Genomic DNA, 27,560 nt, shown 5'->3' on the forward strand with positions numbered 1-27,560 from the left:
CAGCTCGTAAAAAATGAATGTTCTGGACTCATTTCAGTACAGAACCGATTATTATCAAAAACACAAAAAAAAATTAAAGTTTCAATCTGTTAATATATTTTAAGATATGTGCAACAATAAGTTAAACAGAAAACAAAAAATATTAATTGGTTTAATATTTATAAGTGTAAATAATGTGGAGTATAATTTATACCCCACGCTCCCTTTTACGCTTCAAATTTTCACGCATTCTAAAGGGTTAATGGACTCTATGCAATTTTTTTCGGTAAAATCAACGGCGGGACGTGTCAGATAAATAAATTCAACGACCGCGCGACAAAGGCGTGCCGGGTGTGCGTTCACCAAAGGTTACTCGCACTTGGCCAAACTTACTTTTCCTTTCGCTGGTATTCGCGAAGGAGAACACCCCGGGACACACCCTTTCCAGGCGGAAAGGTAGCGCGCCGATTGGCGATTACGAGCATAATACGGTATAATTGTGCGATTGCGGAACAGAGCGGCGCGTTCTTCCCTTGCGTGCCTGAGGTACGATCGTTAAGGAAGACTTGTAGTAGCAATATAAGTGTCAGGAATGCCGCTGTCAGCATTGTTATCTTTAACAATACCCTGGTCGATATCTTATTCCTTGGCGTTTTGGCGAAAAAAACACGATCTTAATTCCTATCCTCGTGAAATTATCGTTGCCACCGTCGTGGCATTCGTGAACGCGCGGTCGAGTCATTCCTTATTATCCCGTTCCTTCCATTTTGTGCGAAATGAGCATGACTGGAAAACGAGAAGACTAGGTCGAATCGTGAGTCGCGTGGAAAAGTGGATCTCTAGACGAACGAGAATTCATTCGGCGAAATTGAAGCCAAGTGCCTCTTTTCCGAAGATTGATATACGGATTTTGAAGACCGTTGAATCGTGCTTTTAGATCAATACTTTCTTTTTTCTTTATTAGAGGCAGGATACAAAATGTGAGGACTAAAAAAAGATTCGTCTATGTTAACGAATATGAATTATTTTCCACTGACCGATTTTAATCCTGAATTTCTGTCAATCTCTCTCTCTCTGCGGATTTGTTTGACGCACGCAAACGAAAAGGATCGACGCGCGTTCTTTGATCATCCTTTATTCGAAGCATATTTCGTTGCTGCCGAATCCGACGGACACGCGATATCAGAATTTGTCAGCGCGGCGTTAATTGCCAAACGAGGGACGATAGAATGAGAGAAAAAGAGAGAAAACCGCCGCGCGTATAACTGACACTGATGCGCAAACAGTCAAATCCACGACGGCGGATCCTGCAATCTACCTACATACGCGGACGAAAATCTCCGGACGGAACGGTGAACTCGAGCGAGTTCTCATCACTAGCGCGCTTCGTTAGCGGATCAATCAACAGGATTTTTATGCCCGTCCGTAAGCGAACGAGTTCGTTATCACGAGTCGCAAAATTTCGTTAAAAAATTGATCATGGTTCTCTTGATCTCGTATTTATTCAAACAAATTTCTACAAAATCAACATTTATTGACAGTATCATTGTTATCCGATATGCCCATAATTACAAACAGGTTTACGATTCTTCCCATTCTTTACGAAATAAAATAATTAAGCTATGTTAATCTTTTATTTGGTTAATATCGAGTTTGTTTTAATATATTATATTATACATGCAGTCTGTTTTATATCGTAGATGCATAAATGCATTTGTATAACTCAATAGAAAAGAGAAACACATTTTGTTTTGAAACAGAATAAATACTATTTATTTATTTTCGTTCATATTTTCTTTTCCCTTTGAGCATAACATATTAGTGTACGAGTTTTGAGGAAAAAGAATTCTTAGAAAGAAATGTAACAAGATAAAAATCAAGATATGTTCTTATTATAGAACGAATTCGCCGTACAGTAAGAGAAAACATGTCTTCTTTAAATATTACAGAGAAACTTTTGACCGCTGAATGTAAGTGGAGGCATTGATGTTCGATCGTACAATATTAAATGTTGGATTTTATTCACTGTAGATAATTCATTTCGAGAAAAGCACGAGATTCCAAAAAATTTGGTTCCGTATAGCCAAAGGAAAGGAGGAAAATACTGAATTGTCGAGAATTCCGGCGGGGACTTAGCGAAAATTGGATTTCCGTGACGGCTGTGTCGAGACTTTTCGAGATAAAAAAAAAAGCAGTGTAAGGCGTATATGACGTGCCGATAGCGGGGAATCTCACGGGATTCCTCGGATGACTCGCCTTCGGGGAGAAACAACAGCGAATTCACTCGCAGATTGCGAAGGAAACTCATTTAGCTTTTAAATAAAGTCAACCAAGTTTTATTCAAATTCTCAATGTAAAATTGAAAGCTTTTCATAAAGAGGAAATTTGCGTGTCGTCCTCTCTTTTTCTTAACTATTCATTGGCAAATTATCAACGGTATTCGTTGGCCTTAATTTTCATTTGCACTCTTCGATTGCGTGTGTGCGCACACAAAATTCACAAGTTATTTCTTCTAAATGGAAATTTCGTAAGTTTTTAGTTACTGTATAAACTATTAGCAAGTCATTATTAATATGACACATATACGCACGCATTTAACGCACTCAGTGCAATAGCTTAATGCAGCAATGTAACGCGGCCAATAATTTCCTTGTCGCTGTCAATCTTTCGTCATGTTGCCCAAGTACTTGTCAATGATACATCGCCGTATGAATGTAGATTAGCGCAAGGCGCGCACTTGGAGCGCACATCTTTACACGCCGCTGTAAATTCTCGGTGCAAATATCGTCACGGTGTACGTAGTTGTGCCGGCGGCAACGAGGTGCTTATTAAATTCCCGTCATAAATCTTTATTAAGTTTCCCGGAAACTTGCGCGACGGTAATTTCCTCTTGTGTGTCGACGCTCTCGAGAGAGTGCGCGGCGGCGGGGCTCGGAAAGTCAGCCGTGTCTCGGCGGACGGTCGGTCGCGAGGGGGGTGACAAAGTCCTTTAACAATCCCTCGATCTACCGAGGTAAGAATCCATAATGAAGAGAGAGAGAGAGAGAGAGAGAGGGAGGAAGAGGCAAAGGGAAGTGACAAGGACCACCCGGGCTTCGAGGGTTCTCGTGAAATCTTGGCAAAGCTACTGGTTACGGATACACTCCATTATGCGCGCACACAACTCGGCAGCAATTCCCAGCAGTCAATTCCTCCCGGTTTAACTTCACCGTCCCTCTGTTTACCCCTTTGACTACATTCAAATAACAATTACCAATAATTACCGGAAGCGTAAAGGAGCGGGCGTCCGGTTTATCGTCTTTCGCTCTCTTTTCAACGTTTTCAGGCATTAAAAATTTATGAGTTCTCCAGAGAGATGACTTAAGTGCGAAGACGTGAGAGAATCTTATCGATTATCCATATTCACGGTTACATACAGATGATTACAGATTTTTTATTTTTTAACTCAAGATTTTTTTAATCTAAGGAATTATATCAAAATCTTGATTGCACATAGAGCTACAAATATTGATTCTTGTACGATTATATATATAAAATAATTGAATGATTAAATTAATTAAATAATATTATCTAATAACTGTTAAAAAAAACATCCATATTTCCTAAATGGTAATTAACTTATTAATTAATAAAATTTATTGGGTCCTAGCGTTCATTGCAACATAAATTTAATTGCGATATATATTTAAAAAATAAAAAAAATAATGCTGATATTCACGTTCTACAACGTACACCGTAATGAACATCATCCTCGTATATTATTGTAAAAAATATGTCATTTACAAACTGAAATAATATCTAAGATCTGATAATTCCTGCCAATTCCTCGATCTACATATATTAAATTTCCGGTTTATCTCGCGTCTCTATATTGTGATCTCGTAATGTCCTATCAAATCACGAGATGTGTCTCGTGTTTTATCGCGAGATACCCGCGTTGCATCGGAATATACACGGCCGGATATACATGTCTAGCGGCCAATAGTGTGCGTACGTCGTGCGTGACGACGGCAAGCGACAGTGAATGGTCGCCGACCACCATGGGAAGGATGTGGTTAGCCCCGCCAGTTTCGTGTTTCGCGCGAAGGTGAAACTTCGGGGTCTCGTATACGCACACACGAGCGTAGAATTAAACGCGCAGAGGTAACGAGACGCGCGCTTCGTCCGTCGTTTTCTTTCGGATGTGCCTACAGAACGCGTTATGAATTACGATTGTTTGAGAAAATTTGAAATTCTCGCCGAAGATCCAATGATTTTAGCCATCGATAAATCAATTCGCATTTGTTAACAAGAATAATACGCCAAATGCATTATTCAGATATGATGAACGAATGCAGTGGGAGTGAATTACGTGCCGCGAATTCTACAGTGTCAATGTATTCCCAACGATAACGAATGCGGAAAATTTCCAAAAAGAGCTTTTGCAATATACAGATACACATACAGCGATGTATAATTGTAAATAAATTAAGAGAGAATCTGCAAAATGTTTATTAAATTAAACGTTTATTATGAATCCAATAGATAAAGATGTTATCTTCCAGAGCATGTCTTCTGGTATTATCGTAAAAAGAGAGAGAGAGAGTCCGGTTTCTTATTCTTGTCTACCACGCTGTTGTACAATTACAGTAAATTACGAGCGGACCGAAAAATAATTGAGGCGATAGCCGTCGGTAAATTTATTCTAAATAAAAAGTCTATATTTCTCATTATTTAAACTTTTAATTAAATATAGCAACAATTTTCTTCTTAAAAATTATTGAAAGACAATTTAATGAAACAAAATACAACATAAAACTAAAACATTCTTTCCTAACATGAAATTCCTTCCTAAAATTGCTTCCTGTTTATCACCGAAAAAAGGAAGATGAACATAATCAAATAAAGTATTCTCTCAATATATACAAACTCTGTTTAAAAAAGTAAAGAATTGTAGAAGAATAAATAATCAAGTCTTTAGTGATCGTATTTCTCCAGAAAGATAGGATAGAAATATTAATTTCATATTGTGATATTATATACCTGATTCATCAAATGCAAACGTTAAACTTTTAAAATCGTTATTCTTTATCCATTATTTTTTCATTTATAAAAGCAAATTTAAGAAATCTATATGATCTCTCTCAGTTTCAATCGCAGTCTTCTTGCCAGGCATCCAATCAGGCTTTAGCTCCGGAAATGAAGAATTCTAACGAATTCTGAGGTACTAACGCCGTCTCGAGTTTGCCGTCTTGTGAATAATTCGCATTCGACGTCAGAGCGAAAGAGCAGAGGAGAAAAGAAAAAGTCCTGGTGTCTGATCCGGATCGGAAATATGCGATGTGATATGGACGAAATACGGCACCTGGGAGGAGGCCGTTCGCGTCTGTCCGTTGTCGCGACGTAAGGGAGAAAGAAGAAACCCAACCGCGCGCCATCAGCTCCAAGAAAAACTGGTTCTGGTAGAACCTGCCTTGGACACGCAAGATCCCACGGGTGTGTTCGAGAGAAGATCGCGACAGGCGACTCGAAGCCGCGAAAAGAAGAGACCGAATTCGGCTATTCGGCGTAATCGCCGTAACATTCCGCGAGAATGAATAATTTTCCTCAAATCTGAAGATTGTTCGATCAAGGTAAATTTGTCCTCACTCATTCGAATCTATCTTTTTTCTATGGAAATTGCATTCGTTATTTATGTTGTAGAATAGCATCGATTTTTCCAATTCTAAGGCATATATAAATATATAGTGCCCGAGATCAATTTATTCCTGGAATCTATTTTTTTTAAAATAAAGAGATACAGCTTAAATATTCCTTTATAAATTTTAATAAATGTATTAGTTTAATAACACAGTCACTTAAAATATTTCAAAGTTTTTTTCTTTCTTCCAAAGTGTCTTTTCCTCCTCTTTCTTTTTCTTTAATAAAATATATGAAAATCAAACATTCGTTACACCCTTCACAATTTTTAATATCTAGATTAAAACTTAGTCTTGAAGACTACCTTAAACTCCGAAGACAATGTTAAGCATGTCGCGGCGAAACTCGTAAGTATCAGAATTGCAAAGTATCGTAATTTATGCCGAGACTGCGGCGTAAATTATTCGGGGATCCTCGCTTATCTTTCATTTACTTCGAATAAAAAGTTCTCTCGTCGAAGTTTTCGTTTTTCAACTCGGCAAGAGGCATTTCTCTGCTTTGCGTTACAATTGATGAATCGCGGACGCGCAAGCCGAGTGCTCGCGATTGCCGCGTAATACGCGTGTATTATTTTTGTCTCGATCGATCCTCTTCGACCACTTTGTTCGACGTCGGAAACGTGAAATGCTTGTCCGACATTCGATGTTAAATTGCCGCCCACTGCCGCCCCCGCCATGAAAAATTTCATTTTAATGATAAAGGTTACTGCCTTTTGCCCACGTGTACAGTCGGGCACGTTACAACGCATCCAGCGGACTTGCATTCGCATAAGGCATCTCGTGACTCAGTGATTGACTTTGCAAACTTGAGATAATTAAATTGTACAAGACATTAAATTAAAGAAAACTAACTCGAATTAAAAACAAATTAACGTAAAGCGTCTTCCATTCTAAGAATAATTATCTAGGAAAAGATGCGACTGTGTGTGTAGATGACGAGGAAATTTATAACGTCGAGTGTACGCGACCACTCGGCGTGGGCGCTCGCAAAAACAACACGTCCGCAGCTCGCCGCAAAATTGTCATCAATTTATTAATTCGCGCAACATGCTTTAACTACGCGTGCGTGCTGCGGGATTTCCGAACGGGGTCCCCCCCGTTTAAATTAATATCCTGAGTTATCCCGGTAAAACTTTTGCACGCTGCCCCGTAAACTTTAATGTGTACGTATATATAAATAGGTATTTAATCGCTCGGCGATAGCCCAGCTGCACGGGTAAAGGCTAAAGTTCTATTTGCATTTTGTTGCTTGTTCGATCGCTCACCGTGACGCGCCGCGAGAATTTGGATTATTACGCTGTGGGCCACGTCATAACTTTGCGCGCGTTTCGAGAATTCTGTATCGATAAGCACAGATTCGGTGTAACTTATGTAAATTGAAACAGAAACTTGCTGGAGAGTGTCGATATATTTAAATATAAGGACTGAAATTGAATATTAAACAGTTGCAATATATATACATACATATAGTGATCTCTCTCGAAATTTCCCTTGGGAAAAGGGCGAATTCAAATTAGTCAGGGTATTTATCATTAAAATTAATCGACTGCCAGACAGCAGTAGCAAATAATGGCCTAGTTCGAAGTTTTCCCCAAGGAGAACCGAGTTCAGATTGGTCACGATATTTATTATTAAAACTAACGTTGAGAATTCTAGGCTGTTCCAGATAATATTTCTTAGATTTCATGTTGAAATATTAAAGCAAGAGTGCACACCGACTGTCAGAATGCACCGCGAAGGCAAGAGATATCCACTGACAACGTGAAGGGAATATATGGTATATCAGAAAAAGAGAAAACGACACGATACGAATCGTAATATTGATTGGCGGGTGTTAAATTAAAAATTGACATCGGATCGAACGGGGATATTCTCGATAGAATAGATATGAAAGAAATGGAGCGGTATGTAAAAAGGAAAGCCTCAATATATATACTTGTATAATGTACGTTACACTGCGCATATAATATTTTCTATAGATTTTCTTGTGGCTCTTCTCTACTCCACTTTTACTAAGTCTTATAATACAGGAGTATTATATGACATAAGTTTAAAATTACGATACGACTCTATAAAGAAAAATCTTATAATTTATGATCCTGTAGTAAAAAATTATGCACTTTTTAATACAAGTGAATAAACTAACATTAAGTAGATAAGATTTTATAAAGAAAAATCTAGCTCATAGTTTATGGTCCCGTAGTAAAAAAATTATGCGCTTTTTAATACAAGCGGAGAAACTAACGTGAAGTATCGCGTTACCAAGAAATTCGCGTATTAAGACTTCGTTAAGCTAAAACTAAATATTATAAATGGATATTCTTATCCGCGCGACTAATTGCAAGGAGTTCATTACAGGAGTCATTTGTATTCTTAATCAAAAGTGAGTCGTATATAGATGTTCTTACTTGTCGGTTTTAGCCCGCGCCATGTTCTCCAAACTGCGAACCAACTGCAGGTTGTTGAGCTTTGTCAGAGAGGATTCCCTCGGAAAATAGGCGGAACAGTGCCAGCTGTGTCTCCAAAAGATACTTCCGCTCACCCTTTCACGGTTCTTCGACGACGGCACTGCACCTTTCTCACTCATCTCACTGTCCACGACGAGGCCCGTCTCGCGCACCGTGTTTACACGTTCCTTTACCCCATCGACCTCGTGGAACATGTGTGGAGAGCGCAAATTTTACATCTTGCGCGAGTACATCTTGTACGGCACGATATTTAACTCCGCGGCTTCACTCTGGTTTCGTTTAAAAAGTTTTAAAATAAGATCCTGTTTGTGTTTCGGGATATTGCGCTCGATTAATATAATTGGTTGAACATTGACAGTCTGTTAATAAAATGTTAATAAATATCTCTGTTAATAGAAATCTCTTAATCTGTTAATAAAATAATTTACTCAAAGGGCGGACCATTCGAACGATTTCGAGTCGCCAAACGAATAAATTTCCGTGAAATGTATGAAACGTATGAAACTGGGGTAGGCGAAATTCCCGTAATTTCGCAATAGATGAAACGATCCGCGAACGAGCAAGGCTGGCGTTGATCGATCGGAGACACTCCGGCGATAATTGAAGAGAGTTAAATTAAGAGAGTTTGATTCGAAGAAGACTCGACAACCAAATAATCCGTGGAATTCCCAACCGCCGTCCGATGGCGATTATTACTTCGCTTAAATGAATCTTAATCTTAATGGAGCTATTACCCGAACGTACGTCCATTTACCCGATATTCTCCGCACGTTAGCCGTATAAACGTAGGAAAATAATCTCTCAACGTTTTGCACAACGTGTAAATGGATGCATATTTGAAGAATAATGACAAACAAGTAGTCGTGCAGAGTGAATAAGGGCCCCCCGCACAATGAAAAATATAAGGAACAAATATTAGCGATTAGGACTAAGGAATCAGGAATAAAGCTGGTGTAGCATTGATTCACGGCTTCCGATAGGTTAATAGTTATTTGTGCAACAAGTGCCGTAAGATGAAAATTCCCGGGTGCGGAGTTGATGCACGAGCCTTCGGCACGCACTTTACGCACGACTTGCACACCCTATTTTATGTTGCAAGTGCGTGGAAAGCCTCTAGTCTGGCACTGTAAGGAGACATGAGAGGTGTAGCATAAGTGGGAGATGGCAACATCGCCGGTGAAATACCACTACTTTCATCGTTTCCTTACTTACTCGGTTAGGCGGAGCGCGTGCCCCGAGGGCTTCGTGCCCCGGCGGTCACGGTGTTCTAGAGCCAAGCGTTCTAGAGTGTGCCAGACTAGAGTCAAGCTCAACAGGGTCTTCTTTCCCCGCTAATTTTTCCAAGCCCGTTCCCTTGGCAGTGGTTTCGCTAGATAGTAGATAGGGACAGTGGGAATCTCGTTAATCCATTCATGCGCGTCACTAATTAGATGACGAGGCATTTGGCTACCTTAAGAGAGTCATAGTTACTCCCGCCGTTTACCCGCGCTTGCTTGAATTTCTTCACGTTGACATTCAGAGCACTGGGCAGAAATCACGTTCAGTGGCGCAATGGGCCACTTTCCATGCACGTGTTACATAAAATCTATTGCCCGCGTGTTATTCCCGGTTTCTGTGTGCACCCAGTTTTCTTTCTGATTCCTTAGTCCTAATCGCTAATATCTGTTCCTTATATTTTTCATTGTGCGGGGGCGCCTTAACGCCATACTGACCGGAAAACATTTCCGTCCGAATTGGGTGAACGATTTTTCGAAGAATTTTTGCGCTCGCGGTATTAATACGGAGGTCAGATTGCCGAGGTATAATCGCTGTGAGGTAAGAGCGCCTTACCTAAATTACTAAAGTCACACAGGGAGAGATCGGTGAGGCGACCTACCTCGGAGGTAGACTTCCTGGCCGTGTCTCGCTTAATTAAGCCAATAATTCATCCCGCACGATAAACGAGGAGCGTGGCGCGGCGCGTTGCGGCGCGTCGCGAGAACCCAGATTCCGCGGTGTCTTCGCGATTTATCTCGCGTTGGAATCCGACTCGCACGAGCCTCCCCCTTCTCACCCTCCCTTTGCGAGGGGAGAGGAAGGATCTCCGGGCTCCCACGTGAGCGGAAGAAACCGGCAGAGATCCGCGGATTGACGAAGGTGAACAGGTTTCCGGCGAGAATACCCCGTTGTGTTTCCCCGGGGGGTTGATTAATCGCGGTAGTTTTATAATTTTATTGGCACGGTTACGTGCGAGTTATCGTTGCACCGCGAGAGCGACTTCCGGCCTGGTGGGACCGCGTTTATTTCATACTTCAACGGTTTGGTTACGCTACAAAAATAAAATTATTCATGCGTTATTATTTTATTGAATTGTGTTCGATCGTTAAACGAATATTGCGTTGAAAAATACGATTATTATTTTTTATACTACATACTGTTGAATTTTTTATTCCGTAACCGCATCGGAACAATGCATATCTCGTGATTATTTATTATTGCTTGAAAACGAATCATTTTTCCATCCGAGCAATATACGTATCTCTCAGAAAGTAGAGCAGACGATTTAGATAAATGAATAGTCGAATGTCGATCCTTTATAAAATCACAAGATAATCGGTGAGAAATCGAGGTCGTGAAATCTCTGTCTTGAAACTTTATAGAAAGATGATCGAGCTCGGCCGAGTGGAAGAATCGGCATTTCCTTCGATTCAAACTAGTTTTCCGCGAGAATCCCGCGAGTCGTGTTGCGTCACCGATCGACCTGCTCCACTCAATGGATCACGGAGTAATTTCGAATATTCAAGGTCGACGTGCGCGCGCACATACAGATTGGAGGAAAGACAATCGTTCTTTTTTCCTTAAACCCTCATCATTTATCGGTCGCGGCGCGCCGGGGTGAGTTAGGTGCGAGTATAGCGATGGCGAGAGACCGTCGGGAAAATTCTTTTCATCGCAGAAATAACGGAACACGAGGATGTCATTAACAGAACGCGATAGCAGCTCGGAAATAAATTTGGATTTACTTCCTCTCTCGATGTTTTTCCTCGTCTCTCCTTTTTGTTCTTCTTTCACGCCGGAGCTACACGGTCTGCAATCGTCGCTTCGAAATCCGGTGACCCCACATAGTGCAATTAACGAGAATGGGTGCGATGTAATTTCGAGCGTGGGTTCTCGACAACGGCCGGAAATGTCAGTGAACGAGAAAAATTGGCGCGCGCACGCGCTAAGCGACGAACGGGGATCTCTCTCTCACTCTCTCTCTCTCTCTCTCTCTCTCTCTCTCTCTCTCTCTCTCTCTCTCTCTCTCTCTCTCGTCCTTTACCGTGCTCCGAATTATTTTTACATCTCGCGATGCAATGCGCGAGTCGCTGCGAGTGTTTCGTGAGTTTTGCAGCCCGATATTATGTCGCAACACGGCGCAACAATTGAATCAACCCCTTCTTTCGTACACCAAAATATGTTATGGCCGCGCATTTAAAATACGGAGAAAAAAAACCACCTACATGCATAAAAAAAATATATCAGGAGGAGTTACAGAAGTTCTCTCACAGAGGTGCAAGCTCGGCTTCGCTTCTTAAAATCGTGGCGTTCTCACGGCGTTTCCGCGATAAAATAGCGAAGAGCCATTCGTCGTTTTAAATCGCGAGTGACGGACCGGCTGTGCGTCTGTGCACGCGTGCACAGATCCGCCACTGATCGATCCGCGACCGTCGCCGATATCGGATTCCGGCGCGGCGCTCGCGCAAGCGGAAACGGGACGCGAGCGGCGCGAACGGTAAACGAAGACGCGGAAGCCGAGCGATTTCGCGATTCCGGCAACCACCGACGACGTGGACGGGGACGACGGCGACGGCGACGGCGACGGCGACGACGTGCTATCAGCTCGGCGGCACGCGGCGTACTGCTTCGTCGATTGCAGCGCCCTGGTAAGCCGGCGACGCGCCGCGCGTCCCGGCGATGCGCCGCGCGTTGCACCTTCGGAATGATCGCGAGCCGGTTCGCCGACCGCCTGCTGCTGCCGGCCTCTGCCTCTACCTCTGCCGCATGCCTCATCCCTTTCCTGCTCGAAGGGGAGAACAGGGAGAAAAGAAAGGTGGTACGCGCGCGAGGCAGACAATTCGCGCTCGCGGATTCCAGCTCTCATCCGCGTCTTTTTGTCGCGCGGATCGAGATCGAATTTGCGATCGTATAACGATCCGAATCGCGCGCTTAATCCGAGAACGGGCACCTGGGGCTGTTTAAGGTATTCCTTTCGTGACGGCAAAGTCTTAAAAATTAACTGATTTTTTGGTACGAGAAAGTTAAAATGCATATCTTTACGCTAGAAAAGAATTAAACCACATTACCGAACATATAAAGAAGACGTATGACTTTGAAAATTCGATATTTTATATGTGACGTTATCGAAAAAGTCTATTTTCTACATTTCAATGTAATAATTTGTTTATCACAAATATCTTAAGATATTAAATATTAACTGCGCTACACACACACATATTCGCTAAACTCTATAATACTTTCGATAGTGCCGATAAAAATACAGAGTCACCAAATATTTAAACAAAATATTTATGTTAAAAGTTGACTTCAAATGTGGTTTATATAGATGAATATTTTTAATGGCGACTTTCAAGGACGTATTTGGCAACGCTGCAAGCTGTGCGCTCATGTCACACTTCAGTTCATAACGTACGGTTTATTATCAACTTTTATTTTCACAACGTGTCCCTTATTTTTGCCAACATTACTCCTCTCTTTATGTTTCTTATCACTCATTATTATTATAAAATCTCTCTTTGATAAAAAGAAAATGTCACGATATTCTTTGATTAACGAACGTGACACTTACATTGACACTTTTGTTATCAATTTCACATTTTACACGCGGCGCCCTGAAAAGCGCAGCGTTGCCATATTGACATATTGTTCTGACAGTAAAATTTACCAAAAAATGAAAAATTTCTAAATACACATAATATTTTCACTTTTTATAATTAAACATAATAATCACGTATAACTTGATTTTATATCAGTTTAATGCAATATACAAGAGTTTGCTGAGGCCCTGCTTAAGCGCCTACAAAATACGCTCCTCCGTGAAAGAAATACCTTAAACGCACAGTGTCGAAAAAATAAAGCTCACGTCACGGTAATTTTAATGTACATCTTTCATTTTTTAAATAGTTTTTTTTAGTTCTTTATTACTTTTTTCGGAAATCGTTGAGTAAATCTATATACACATATTGTCCTCAAATACTGATAAATTATAGAACAATCCATAATATGCAACATGTAATTAATAACAATGACTTTTAATTGGGGTATAAAATAAAAATAAACTCCAGATGACCGTTTATAAAAAAAAAAAAAAAAGAAGACGCCTGTTTCTTGGGTTAAAGAGAGCCTCGCGGAATTCTGATGACCTTGCGGCGCTAACGAGATCCCACTAATTTTCAGCGTGATAAAAGCAACGGCAGGGTGGACAGGTCACAACAATGTGATCCTTCTGTGAGGCAACAACCATTGATTAGTCACGTGGCGCACGCTCGACAATGATCCGATAGGTTTATGAATCATGTATACGCGCAAGATCGACGCGGAGAGCATCGCGCTGGCGTATTGAACTCTCGAAGCCGTACGCTCGAACTACTCGAAGAAATTCTCTCCTGATTTTTATTGATTTGAAAATCGGCGTGGAGAACGGCTTGATGATTGGAAAATCGAGAAAGTAGTACATCAGGATTGATCTGAATGATTGATCAGAAAGATTCGTTTCTCTACGCACGATTCCCGCAGTGCGAACGATCCGACAATCGAGTTTCGGATGGAAATTTCGCGACAGACACGCGCGATGGGATTGGAGACATGAAAATTCGATTTGTTATTTCTCACGTGTCTCAGCCGTCGTCACTTCGCGTCACCGTACAGAAGTCGATTGTTAGAGCGACGAAGGTTTCGAATTATCTTAAGACGTGAAATTGTATTAGTGTGTAATTTTCACCTGTATAGATCAATTGGAACTTACGCGACATCGATTGGTCATTAAAGTTGAAAATTGAATTTCAGCAAAATTGTCTCTTCAGTATACACTTTTTTTGCAAATTTTTCTAGTTTGTTTTTTAAAGACGTTAGTTTTCTATAATTTGATTCAATACCGAATCTAATAACTCTCTGCATAATGGGATTCTTGCCATCTTTTTGAGAAATTTTTTGCATTAATCTATAATTATATTTAGTTATTCGTTGAATTTTATAGAAAGCGATTAAATTGATTAAAGTACAGATGATATAAATGTAAGTTATATAAGTGTAAAATGATATCCCGAGCAAGAACGATATTAAAAACGATAAATGCATACAAATGAGAATGTATCGGAAAAAATGAATCTCGAATCCCCGCTTTGTGAAAAGATTCCGTTCAACGGGCTCGCAATTAGATCGGACATATATTGCAGCGCGATGAGTGCAGATAGAAATATCTGACGAACAAAGGCGCATAACGATCGTTTTATCATTAATATCGATCGGCTTAGTATACGTGCTACCAAATGCATTTCATGTTCCCAGCGTTTCTCAACTTGATGATAATTTAATTATAAAATATTGTTATAAGAAGAATTATTGAAATCATCTCGATCGAGATTTTAAATTTATGATCGTTTTCTCTCCGGTTTAATCACAAACATTAGACCTCGTCTAATTCAACCTTAGTTAAATATATAAATCAGGTGATTAAATGACCTCGCAAATCAAACTGCAGAATCTATATTTCAAGATTAATTAAATAATCATTAAAACTTATAATATCTATCACTATATTATATATAAATAAATACATTTCTACTTATTAAAGTATCTGAAGATTCAGAGGTCTAACGATAAAAATGTAATTTTCAACGAGCCAATTGTTGTTTTATGTAATCTCTTCTGCCATTTCCTTATTTAACATCCGGAAGAAAGTAAATTCTAAAATGACGTATCACGTCCATTTACTTCGGGCGGCGAACTTTCAACAAGAATTCTACTGTTCCGTTGTTGCGTTCAGTTTGACGGCGGCAGATTGCGTTCGATGCGACAACTTTCTCGCTTAATATCGACGACGGCGCAAAGCTCTCGGCTCCGTTACTGCGATGCAGTTTAATTGCATTTTCCGTGAAGACGCTCGGAGGCGCGCACGTCTTACCGAGACCACATTGCCGCGGGGAGGATCTTTCTGTCCGAGCGCTGACGAGTATTTCCCCGCGCGATCGCTTTCCAAAAGAGATCAGCCACCCTCCTCCTCAGCAGCGAGAGCGCTCGAGGGGGATGTACGAGCGAATGGATGAACGCTAAATCGCGTTTTCGGTATCTTTCACGCTCGATTTCGCGGAGTCGCGTCGCATAAAAACCCTCTTCTCACTTCCGTGCGGATTCAGTAATCGCGAGGAAGCGAGTTTCCCCTTTCTGATTCTCAAAAGGATTCCGTTTCAGCGAAGTTACGTTGTACGAAAGGTTGATTCTCGGAAGCCAAGAAAAGCGAGCACTTTAACGGAAATATATATCTGAGACAAATCCATCAGAGGGAGCTCTCGCCTCTGTATTTCAATTTGCATTTCGCAAAGTAAATGCTTCGCGTGTATTCCCTTTACGTTTCGTAGTCCGGAAATAATTTGCGCGATTTCTCGACGTCATACACAGGTGTGTGTGTGTGTGTGTGTGTGTGTGGGATGACGGCCGATGAATGAGATTGAAGGCCGAATCCGGAGGGTACAAACCCGCGCTTTGGGGAAAGTGTAGCGATTGAATACGAAAGAATATAACTTGGCGGCTGGCATCGAAACAAGCGGAAGTACATAGTGCATATACGTTAACGAACGTACGAATATTTATAATTTAAAACCGGATATCACACGCTGCGATCCCATTCGCTCGCCGCATTACATATACGCGCGTACGTTCCGCAATTATTTGTCTCGGTCGTTCGTACCCTCGTTAAACAGGCTGCGTGACTATGTCGAACGATGTACTAAACACGGGCCGGTCGGGCCGTGTTTAACGATTCAGGAAATTCGGATAAAAGGGAGTGCGGGTGTGTGGGGAGGGTGGGAAACGCCTCGCCCCTTTCGATTCGACTCGATCGCGTTCCACGTGACTGGGCGGAACGCCGGGAACGAGCTTGTTTCTGTTGAGCCGTTGTCCCAACTAATTGATGCCCGCTGCAGAATCCACCGTAAAGTACACGAACATTAGTGCAAACACGAGAGCGCGAAACGCTCGACCGCTGCATAATCTTCGTCGAGCGTTGCGTCCATCACTTTAATTCTAATAACGTTGCCGGCAGCCGGCACGAAATCATATTGTAGAAGGGTTCTTCGCAGTGTAAAGCGCAAAGTAAATCCGCATCCGGATCATGCACTTTTTAATTCTTTACTTTGTAATATACGTTGCAAGTAATATGAGAAACCATATATAAATATTCGGGGACGAAAATATGAGATAAAATTCGAATATTATCCTCAATTTACATAGATTTTGTCCCTTCCAGAAGTCTAATTTGGAAATTAATTAAAAATTTATTCTGTCTAATATTTCTTATTATTTGTTAAAATGTTGAAGCATCAGTTTTCAAATTACAATAATTTGTCATGATGTTGAAATAAGTTCTTTATTTTTAGTTCTCTAACGTTCGCAATTATTAGACAGAATATGTGCGGTCATCATATAATAACACTGAACAATATCGCAATAATTGAGCGCGTCTGAGATTAGAGAGAAAAATATTATAGAAAGCGTAAAGGGTTAAATGTCAAAATTTTTTTCATTTGGCATACGTCTTTGACAGTCTCAGTCTACGAAGTCGAGAATGATAAGCCAATGGGTTAACACGTTCAACAAGAAGTGTAATTGTACTTGCGCCGCGCATAATGAGTTCGCTCGAACGTCGCTGAGAATTCCTATAGTATTCATTCGACTCATTATAAGTTGGGTCAACGTAGGTATTTTACGGGACGTGTTTGTGAAATGAGCAAACTAATTTTAAGATCAGATGTTGTAACGAGTATTTCACACACTTAAAATTCGTGCAGTAAGCTTTCAGCCAGAAAAAAGTCGCCAGAAAACAAGTTATTTCTAATACTAATCTTTCATTGAATTTGGTATATTTAATCCTTTGCAATTTTCAATTTATACATATATATTATATATTATGTATATAAATTATACATGTATAATTTCAATTATGTATACTTTATATATAAAATTGATATTAAACCCAAAAAATTCTCAATTTTAATTTTTACAGTTTCTACACAAAACACGATGCAAATAAAAGTAATATTGTAAATAGTATCTTGCTTAAAAGAAAGAAGAGTATGTCTCAATACTTGAAACATCTCACTGTTGAGAAAAGGATATTGTTGCGGTAAATCGGAGGTATATAGAACGCGACGCAGCGGAGAATACCGTCGAACAACGGAACTCGAACGGGGCGCTTTTTTCGGATGTCAGTCAAAGGTTGCAAAAAAAAAAGGGCACGCTTCTGCGGGTGAAACGCCGGGGCAAATGGACGGTGTCTACGGTGAAGTTTCTCGGCGTAGCCCGGCAACGCTCTCGGCGAGCACGATGCGCGCGAGCCGATGAATAATTGAGCAACGGGATACGCGCGAGGAGCGGAGGTGAACGGGCGCGCGCGCGCCGAGACAGTTAAAAACTGCCGTTCCTGCTACGCCCGTCGTGCATTCCGCCGTATGGCGACCGCCGCGAGTGGCGGGTTTAATTGCGACGCATAAGTCGCCCTATTTTTGTACGCGGTCAGATACGTGCGTTACTTTGAGCGACGGGCTTCCATCCTTCAGCGAACGGCCGAACAACGGCCACGCCGCCGCCGCCGCGCCGTCTTTTCCGCGCGCGCATTTGGAACGTCAAATCGAACTGTTACGCGATGCTCGCGGTTATAATTCATCAGGCAAGTAATTGCGGAAATAACAGTTATCCGCAGACGCGCGCGCGTTCACGATTTCGTTTTATTTCGTTTGGAAATTGCGCGACGGCGGAAGGAATTTGCGGAGAGAGCATTGATGATTTCCATTTGGAGGCTGGCGACCCGCCCTTCTCTCTATACCGAACTCTCCATCAGCGCGCCAACGGCGACGGTGTAGCGTTTACGAAATGCAGTAATTACGCAGGGTCGCAATTAGTTCGACCACCGCGCCGGCTGGAACATCCGAGAGTTCATTTTGCTCGATTGTTCGTCAAGGAGAAAGAAACGCCTGCACCGTTGCTTGATCCTAATTGCGCGCGCGGCAGCGGTGCACCGACGGCAATAATGGCGTTTCGTCCGCATTGTCGCACTTTCGAAATTCTTCCCGCGTCATCGCGGACGACTCGCTGCGAAACGAAAGAGTTCGCCGCGGTAAAACATTTGTCGCATCATGGTTAAGCATCATTATGAAAGTCGTACGTTCTTGAAACACAATTTGTCGTATATCTATTTAATAAGCCATAAATCGCTAAAAAATTCGAAATATATTTCTGTAATTTGTATATAATATGTAATACGGAAAAATTGTAAACAAAATCATTTTCGTAAAAAAAAGTGCAAAAGATTCTGTATAAATATGTATTTTATTAAAGAGAGACAATGGTTCGTATTCTCAGCTAACTTTTATCGATAAATGCGCGCATTTATAATAAAAGTGAGCTGAGAATATCGGCCAATGTGTAATAATATAAAATTAAATAAAAAATTATTTCAAATAAAAAATGTTAAAATTTGAAAAATATCTTGTACTTTATTTTGTATTAAAACTGTTTTTCTTAATTTTTATATCGAAAAAAATGTATGATTTATATCGAATTATATATCAAGATTTTAATCATTCACTAAAGAATAATATAATATAACATATAAAAATTGCTGCAAATTAAATATGTTTATTTTTATATACACATAAAAGATCTCGATTGCTATAATAAAAAAAGTTATTACTAATAGCCAGACTTTTCTATCAATATTTTAAATAATCGAATACAATCAAATCAAACTGACTAAAATCAAATTATTGTGTGGATTGAATATAATAAATGCAATAGTGTATTGTATGAATTAACTGAACATAACTAATAAATATATTAAAATTGTTGCAGTTGTGGTAGCTAATGTTTTTACGTTAGGTTTTCTTCATTTTTAGCGAATTTTATCATTTTTTCTTTGATATATATAAATAATTTCATTATATTTTTCACATTTTTTTTTAGTTTATAAAATATATTTCACAATTATATTAAGATGCATATACACATTTAAGTGTAAAATACATAATACTTTATGCGTTTTTATTGTTTATATTGAAACATGTAAAAAAAGTATAAAAATAAATATGTTGAAATACAAAAAATTCAAGGTATAATATTGGCATGCAAGGATATCTAACACTATTAATCCCAAGTATATTAATCATGCCATGAGAGTATGACAGTGGTTATAGATATATATACATCAGCAAAAAGTTAACGAGGAAGAAAGCGTTTGCCTGATCTGATCAATATACATGCGTTTAAACTTGACATCGCTATCTCAAATCTTCCTATATGGCACGTGTTGGTACTGACCAAACCGGTGTTGTTATTGTAGACGTAACGCGGTCACGTAATCCTTACTTGAAACACGAGTCTCAATCGAACAGATCATTTTCACCTAAATATCGTAGTTGGCTATCGATGCGCATATTACGAAAGAGCTAAAAAATACTGCAAATATTCATATATATCTTAGAAATCATTTTGACTATCTATCTGCTTTCTCTGTCTAATAATTTAATACTTGCAACATTTCCGATAACAGAGAGAAAGAGAGAGAGAGAGAGAGAGAGAGAGAGAGAGAGAGAGAGAGAGAGAGAGAGAGAGAGAGAGAGAGAGAGAGAGAGAGAGAAACAACTTATTTTGTTTGTTCAATTACATTTACAGTGACCCCGTTTCTTTTCGCCTGGAGGGTGAGACATCAATTTGACGCGTAATTATTACGCGGACGATTACGCGCGGGGAAAAAAGAACCATTTAGCGATTAATGTTGTGATCTAGATGTTAATAAAATCATAGAAAGCGCGTCAGCCGCAGCCGATAATTTAGGAGCTTGATACTCGCAGTGCATCACTCGGGCAGTGATTAATGGCACGCGCAATTGTTGCTGATGCGCAACGCTAAATGCGTCGAATCGCAATTCGCTGATTAATCAAGGCACCGGATTGCGCTATCAAACTGACGAGTTAGAAATCGTAATTTCCGCTTGACTTTGACACGAAACGCGAACGGTTTGCGCTTTCAAGTGTATCAAGTGCGCGATGCAGCGCTGTCCCAATTATGGGTGCGAATGGGCATGTGCGCGGCGGTAAAATCGATACTCGTCCGTCTACAATTCCGTCTATATACATGAGGATCAGCGAAATGGGCCAAAGAAAATTAGCGGCAACAGGATGCAGCGATGCGAGCGATGAAGTTCCAAATATAACGCGAACGGCGATTGAGGGGACGCGGGCGCGATCTTCATCGTTTCGAGCGCTTTTAATTCGACATCAGGTCGATGCGCGATGTTATATATTTCGCGTACGATTGAATATCGCATATTCGACACGAGGTTGGATCTTCGAAAAAAGAATCAATAAAAATTAATTGATTTTTTGTTAACAGTTATACGTTTCAGAGATCGCTTTTTATCGCTCATTGTCGAGTTTGCGCTCGATTTTCTATGTACTCGCGCTTCCAAGAGTAATCTCACTCGAGTGTAATCTCGTATGAAATAAAAGTTCGGCAGACTCGGTGGTTCTGAAGAGAGAAGGCGCGCTTCGAATAAATCTCGATAAAACGATACGTCAACAAGTTCTACAGAAAAGACTCGGAGTAATTTGTGAAATGTACGGAGTATTATAGAATCATCCAAGACGTTAATCCCGGATTAGTCCGCCGAACAATTAGACAATTTTCCTGTCTACGCGGTATCGGCGGTCGATGCCTCGAGATTTGGCCGACCACCTGTCGCGCGAATTACGACCTCCGGAAGATTAATACTGCGAGCGTGTGGTCGTCATCGATATATAGCGCGGAATCGAGCTTTGCAACCAAGAAGCCGTCTCTCGGTTTCCACATACTGCACGGTTTTCGACCCACGTAGGCGTCGTTTTCGCCAGAAAGGTATAAAACAAGAGTTTACTCGACCATAAAACGCTGCTGTTCTTGCTCCGTGTCCAGTGGCGGATCTAATAAATTTTTCTATTTCGCAGAGCAAATAGAAGACACATAAAAAAAAAGACACGTAAAAAGTTCTTTCAAATTCTTCTTGTTATTTAAACAGCGATTCAAACAGCGATTTATCAACAGTTCATTTACGAGTAAATTAAAAGATTCATATGTTAAATTAAGAAGGAACGACATTCTTTTTATGAATGAATACATCTTATAAATTACAAATCATAAGTTACAAAAAAGGCAAAAATTAATTTATAATCGTCTTTCGCGAAATTTGCTATTATCCTTATAACTCCGGAAATTTGTCGGTACATGCCTTTTTGTCAGGAGATTCTTTCGATTAGAGAAGACGAAAGAAAAGTGCAGAGAATGATTAAGGGATGTCCCCGAGGCGGATCTGGTAAAAAAAAGGGTAGCGTGATACATCGAACGGTGACACTTTTATGGCGTCGTGAACGGGAAAATGTGGTTTCTCTTGATGGATAACGCTCCATAAATATTAAATAAACGTCAGTCGTCGCGCGCGCAAAGTGAGATTTGACGGTCTATATAGATAAAGATCGATATTGTCACTTGCCGACAACAGAGTTTATTCCATATACCGGCTGCCATTTTTATTAGAGGGGGAGGTGTTTACGGCGAGCGCTGTGTGATCTGTAGTATGTAGTATGCACTATTACGGGGTTAATGGAGAGGGATGAACAAAATGATCTGAATGTGTCATCAAAATAAACGATTTGCCACGCGAATGGTTGCGATATCAATAAATTAATATTTGTCGACACGTTTTTACAACGTTAAAAATATATGAGGAAATAATGTTAAATATCTGTCTAGATATTTATATATTTGTATGTAAATATTTGTATAGATATATTTAATGTTATTTATAAATAATGTTTATAGATATATGTATGTGATGTAAATACAGTAGTATAAAACGGCTTATAATCAAGAGGATCTCTTATTTCTTTATTTGGATTCAGCTGAATTCTTCGAGTACCAACTATTTTATGTTGACTTGCGAGATGATCTTGAAATTTGCATTCCTTAACATCTCGTACGTTTTACATATACGCGATTTTTCGCAGACAATGCAGACATCCAACGTCTTCCGCTTCGACGAACTCGAGAACGGCTTCCGGCGCTACTTTGTACAATGCAAACTCATGCGGAGAGGTTGGCGGATCAAAAGTTTTGCGTTTCACGAATGTAACAAATGTTAGAAAGAAGGCAGGGAGTTACGTGCCGCGGATCTCGCGGAACTTTGCGCTTACCGGATTAACTGTCGAGTTCAGAAACGCGTTGTAAGTCTGATGGCGCGTCCAAAGCGACCAACACCGGACGAGGTTTAGCGATCGAGAGATCGATCGGCAACGAGACGATATCGCGGAATTGAATATTCGAGAATTCCAAGTTCGGCGCGTGCTAACTTGAAAATTGTAAATTCTCAGGAGAGAAGGAGAGAAAATCGATGTTGACCTTGTATTCTCAATGTTTCCCTTTTCCCTTCGTTTCCGGCGAAAAACGCGTTCGGCATTTTGCGTCGAAAAAATAACGACAGTCAATCGGAAATCGTTCCCTGCCAATTCGGCGAGGCCCGCTTCATTATCCCGCGTCGACACGAAGGCACGAATCGCACGTGGGCCGCGGGTGGATGAGTTTACCCGCGTGCTCAATCGGCTCGATGAACGCGCACGATTACGTCGTGTCATGCTTCGCGTGCCTTCAAACAAAGAAAAATTCTCGCGACGCGAAAGTTATATTATTGACATTGACGTTCGTTACCGTTGCGACGGTCGAGGAATTGAATTGAGAATTAGGTCGCGCCGAATCGCATGCGTTCGCGAGACCGCAAATTGGCAGGCGATAGCAGCCGCCGCCGCGCCGGCGCCGGTGAGTTTCAGGAGTAAACGAGCTTATTGTCAGTCTGACAGGGTGACGCGAAATGCAGGGGCGGCGCGGCGGTAGCAACGCGAGAAATTAACGAGAAATTAACACGTTTTCTCGCGCGGGATACGTCGATGCGCGTGATTACGGCTATTAGCGGCGTGTCATCATCGCGGATCTCCCACGTCATTCGTCATTTCGCGATCGAGGACAATCCTGCGTGGAGAAAGAAAATACTCGAGGTTGCGTCGCTAAAATTACATTTGCCCGCCGGACAAAGCACGCGCCGGCGACTGTCGTGATGCCATGCCGCCTCCCTCTGCGACAATTTAATTGAAAGCTTCACACGTGCTGTTTTCCGTGAGCGCGCGTGTTTTTATTACGGACGCAGCCTCGCGGTCTCTCGTCTCTCGACAGGGACGAGGGTGTCATTTAACGTGTAATAAATATAACGTCAGGTGTATTAATATTGTGTCAGCGCATAAGCGACGCTTTGCGGCGCGAGTCCTCCAGATTCCTCTGAATAATCTGTCTTTCAATAAATTTTTTTTCAATTTAAATTTCAATACTTTTAATTTCGATACTTTATTACTTGTATCTTTTGACAGCTTTACATTGGAACTTGTAAACGAACTGAAATGAACGTGAGTGAAATCTCGAATACAAATATTTGCCGATGGATCTTCAATGCTGTAAAAATATTAATCTACGAATATACGTACGTGTTTAAACTGTACACACTCTCTCTCTCTCTCTCTCTCTCTCTCATTTCTATTTCCATTTCAAAACCTGATTTGAAGAAAATTGTATTTTAAAGGATGACGTATATATAAAATCCGATATTTACCTCGATCAGCTTCTCGTACTTTATCGGATTATTGCAAAAGTAATAATTATGAGAACTTTTATAGCGCCTCTCTAAAAATCAAAATGTTAAAAGCGTGCTTCGTTAAAAGCGGATTTGCAATTGGATTTTTTTAAGTCGCGCGCCAATGTGTACCCCGTAATAACTTAAAATACTTTAATATCGATTTCAGGGAAGCTTGCTAATAAGCGTGCGGGGCACGCCGGCCGTAACATTCGTATTGGAGGCTTAAATCTAATCCCAAGGATGCATCGAGTCCGATAGGCCGTCCTGACGCGACTCGCGTATGCAGAGCACGTATAATGGAATACCCGACGGGGTTTCGATCGAGAGCCAATTACCGGGACTACCGGGAGCAATCGAACGAGTGCGCGGCACGGTGGCCCGGCAACCCAGTAAACTTAACCGCAGGATTTAAACGAGCGCGGCCGCGGACGCGCATTGTATTTAAGGCGAATCCATTCGTGAATCTGCGAGGCCGTCCGCCTCGAAATTGCCTCAGTCGTTTCGTTCAAATAGGACGAGAAGGCTGGCTACGGGCGACATACCCATCGAGATCCCGCTTTATGAAATCTGTCGCCGCGGATGAGTCGTATAGTCGGGGAAAACAACGTGGGAAAAGAATTTTACTACAGGTACTTACCCGTCCGCCGTGTTGTGCGCCAGGAAGGACTTGGGCAACGATAAGGATCGCTGATGAGGATCCAGGACGATGTCGCTTGTAAGCGAGTCTTCACCTCGGGTGGGCGCGCTGCCAGGCCTGGACAGCGTGCCGTCCTTCGGTGGCTCTATCAACGTCTTGAGCGAACCGATCACAGCATCCTCCATCGGCGTGGACGCACCGGAGCTCTTTGCGTTCCGCGGGCTCTTCGTCACCGTGCGATCCGACGTGGTGATCCAGATATCGCTACTCGAGGACGACGAGGTGTTCGTCGACGAGAAGACGATCGGACCGCCACTAGGCGATCTATTGACGACATTCATCCCTTGGATGGGCGACACTCTCCTATCCTTGCTGTCAGCGCCTTCGAAGGAGCCCGGGAAGTCGGGTTTTCGGTACACTCGGTGGTGCATCTGATCTCTTTTCTCTGCTCCGGAGCCTGCTTTATAGAAAATCCTTATATATAGATGCAATATAAATTATTCCACTTATTAGACGTTAGAATAAAAACTTTTCTTAAAAAAAATACTTTTCTTAAAAAATAAGACATAATATCTGTCAATTTAAAATAAGAATCAGCTTCTATGATTGTAAGAATTCAGGGTGGGATAAATTTTTTGTTAATCGAACTATTACGGACCATTTCCGTTGGTTCCTTCCAACGGCGACCATCTATTGCCCTGTTTGAGCACGCTCTTGGGTCTCTCTTGATACTTGCCCTGCTGGCTGCTTCTGCTCTTTCTTGCGTTGTCTCTTTCGCGAAGCTCCCGATCATCCATTCGCTCGAGGGAGGCCGGCGAGGAGCTGGCACTTCCACGATGGCTGCCAGCGTCGGTGGAAAGCCTCTGATGCGCCGGATAGCTCTGTGACAGCTTCATAAAAACGGGCGGGGGTGCCTGATTCGGCGAGTACAAGGTTTCCCTTTGTGAGCAGTGGGGCCAAAAGTCGCATGTGCTGCTGTTGCAGCGCAGCTTTGTGTCTGGGCTGATGCAAAAGTCTTGATTGGCGGACGGTGCGTTCGTATTTGGTGTCGTAGCGCCTCTCTGCAACATTCGCGGCCGCCTTGATTGTTGCTGTTGTTGCTGCGACTGCTGTTGCTGCTGCTGCTGTTGTTGGGACTGCGAAGAATTCGATGTTTTCGATTGCTGCTGCTGCTGCTGCTTGGAGGAGATGATGTAGACGTCATATGTGTTGGAATTGCCTCGTCTCTGCTCTTGGCTCTCGTCGCGACGGCTTTCATAGCGGCTTGACAACAAATTTCTCGGCACAACGCGACTACGCGTGCCATACAGGTATTCGGTTACCATCTCCGTTTCGCGAAAAAGATTCTCATTTATGGTGTCATCTGTGGACTGAGCTTTTCCTAAAGAATTTGGGGAAAATGATCGAATACGGGGATGAGATTAATTTGATCGATTCGCCGACATAATAATCGATTGTTTTTTTTTTTATATTTCTTTTCGTTCAGTCAGATTGCCAAATGTGATAAACATTTATGTGATAAACATTTGATTTCTAATCGTTAATCTTTTTATGCATTTTTAAAATATTTCATAAATTTTCTGTTCTTTTTACATTTTTTATGTTTTACAAAACTTTGTATTGTTGATCTTTTTGTGAAATGTGTGAAAAATGGATAAATATAAATACATTTTTTTTAAATAAATATAAGAGTAAAAATATAATTCATCATAAAGATTTAAAGATTTCCTGCATATGATGATTATCTCTTTATCGAGAACACGAGGTTTATAAAAGGTACGCTTGCGTATATTTATTCTACGTGAATTGCAATTATTCGATACACGTATGCAACAGCGAAAGTTAAAACATAAGATATCCCAGGGATGGTACTCACGGTTTTGAAGAACATGGCGCTTGGACCTGTCGCTACCCCGATCGTTCACAATCTTAACAACGACTCTGTGTGCTTCATTCGACTCTCGGGAATGATCTCTCTGCGGACCCGTTGTTCCTGGTGACCTTTTCTCCGGCAATTGGAGGCTCCTGGATCTTCTAACTCGAGATTCATGACAATCAGGCGTCTCCTGATTGACCCTGGCGCTCTGATGCTGTCGCGTGGGATTGTTGCGTCTGAATGGATTAGGCGTGGGTGACCGCCCTTGTCGTCCCTCGCTGCTAGACGAGGAAGACGACGAAGAGGGCGAATTGAACATCTGTTTTCCCGACTCGGAGGATCCGGGCGACCTTCTAAGCCCCTGTTGGTTTCTATGGATTCTCCTAGACGTAACACTTTGGCATTTCATTTTCACATAACATCGCGAAACACTTTGTGGCTTTGTAGTGAAATATTAAATTAACTTTTTCTTTTAATGTATAAAATATTAATTAAACAAGAGTGGAAATATGTGAAAGAAATGGCCTCAAATATTCGCGCATTGTACGAATAAAAAAATCAATAAAGGAAATATTTAAAATTTTGATTATCTTCTACGTTAAATTTCTATTTTTGTAAGAATTTCATAAGCATAAGTTTATATGCATACCCTTGCCTGTTGGGCGATATTCGTTCGCCGTTGGCACGTATCGATTCTGTGGACGAATTCAACGCAAGAGCCGATGACGACACCAGACTGAGATTTAAGGATGAACTAGGATTATCATCCTCGTCGCCATCTTCATATCTAGTATCGAAAAATCGATATTTTCAATATATATTGTAGTTTTTTCAAGTTTTTCTTTCAATTTTGTTAACGTTAACGTTTTATGTTATATTAATTTATATTATTATACTTATAATTCATATAGAATACAAATTAACAGATTAATAGGATAATAGAATACAATACGATGATTAATAG

General features: G+C 41.1%; 1 protein-coding gene across 12 annotated transcripts in view; it reads right to left on the bottom strand.

The window, feature by feature from the left end:
• The window catches only part of Rhogef3 (Rho guanine nucleotide exchange factor 3), a 144,141-nt gene that overhangs the window by 41,628 nt on the left and 74,953 nt on the right, over window positions 1-27,560 (bottom strand). For 9 of the 12 annotated variants that reach the window (XM_077411433.1, XM_077411431.1, XM_077411430.1 and 6 more), the window contains 4 exons: window positions 27,246-27,383; window positions 26,597-26,991; window positions 25,379-26,101; window positions 24,721-25,177 (listed from right to left, as the gene is read on the bottom strand). In XM_077411433.1, the coding sequence (XP_077267559.1) occupies window positions 24,721-25,177; window positions 25,379-26,101; window positions 26,597-26,991; window positions 27,246-27,383 (1,713 nt within the window). The remainder of the gene's footprint in view (window positions 1-24,720; window positions 25,178-25,378; window positions 26,102-26,596; window positions 26,992-27,245; window positions 27,384-27,560) is intronic. The other 3 variants (XM_077411436.1, XM_077411438.1, XM_077411437.1) reach the window with 2 other exon arrangements.

Source organism: Temnothorax americanus, unplaced genomic scaffold (genome assembly GCF_048541705.1).
Source record: "Temnothorax americanus isolate GAGA-0224 unplaced genomic scaffold, ASM4854170v1 Scaffold3, whole genome shotgun sequence".
NCBI classification, from domain to species: domain Eukaryota; kingdom Metazoa; phylum Arthropoda; class Insecta; order Hymenoptera; family Formicidae; genus Temnothorax; species Temnothorax americanus.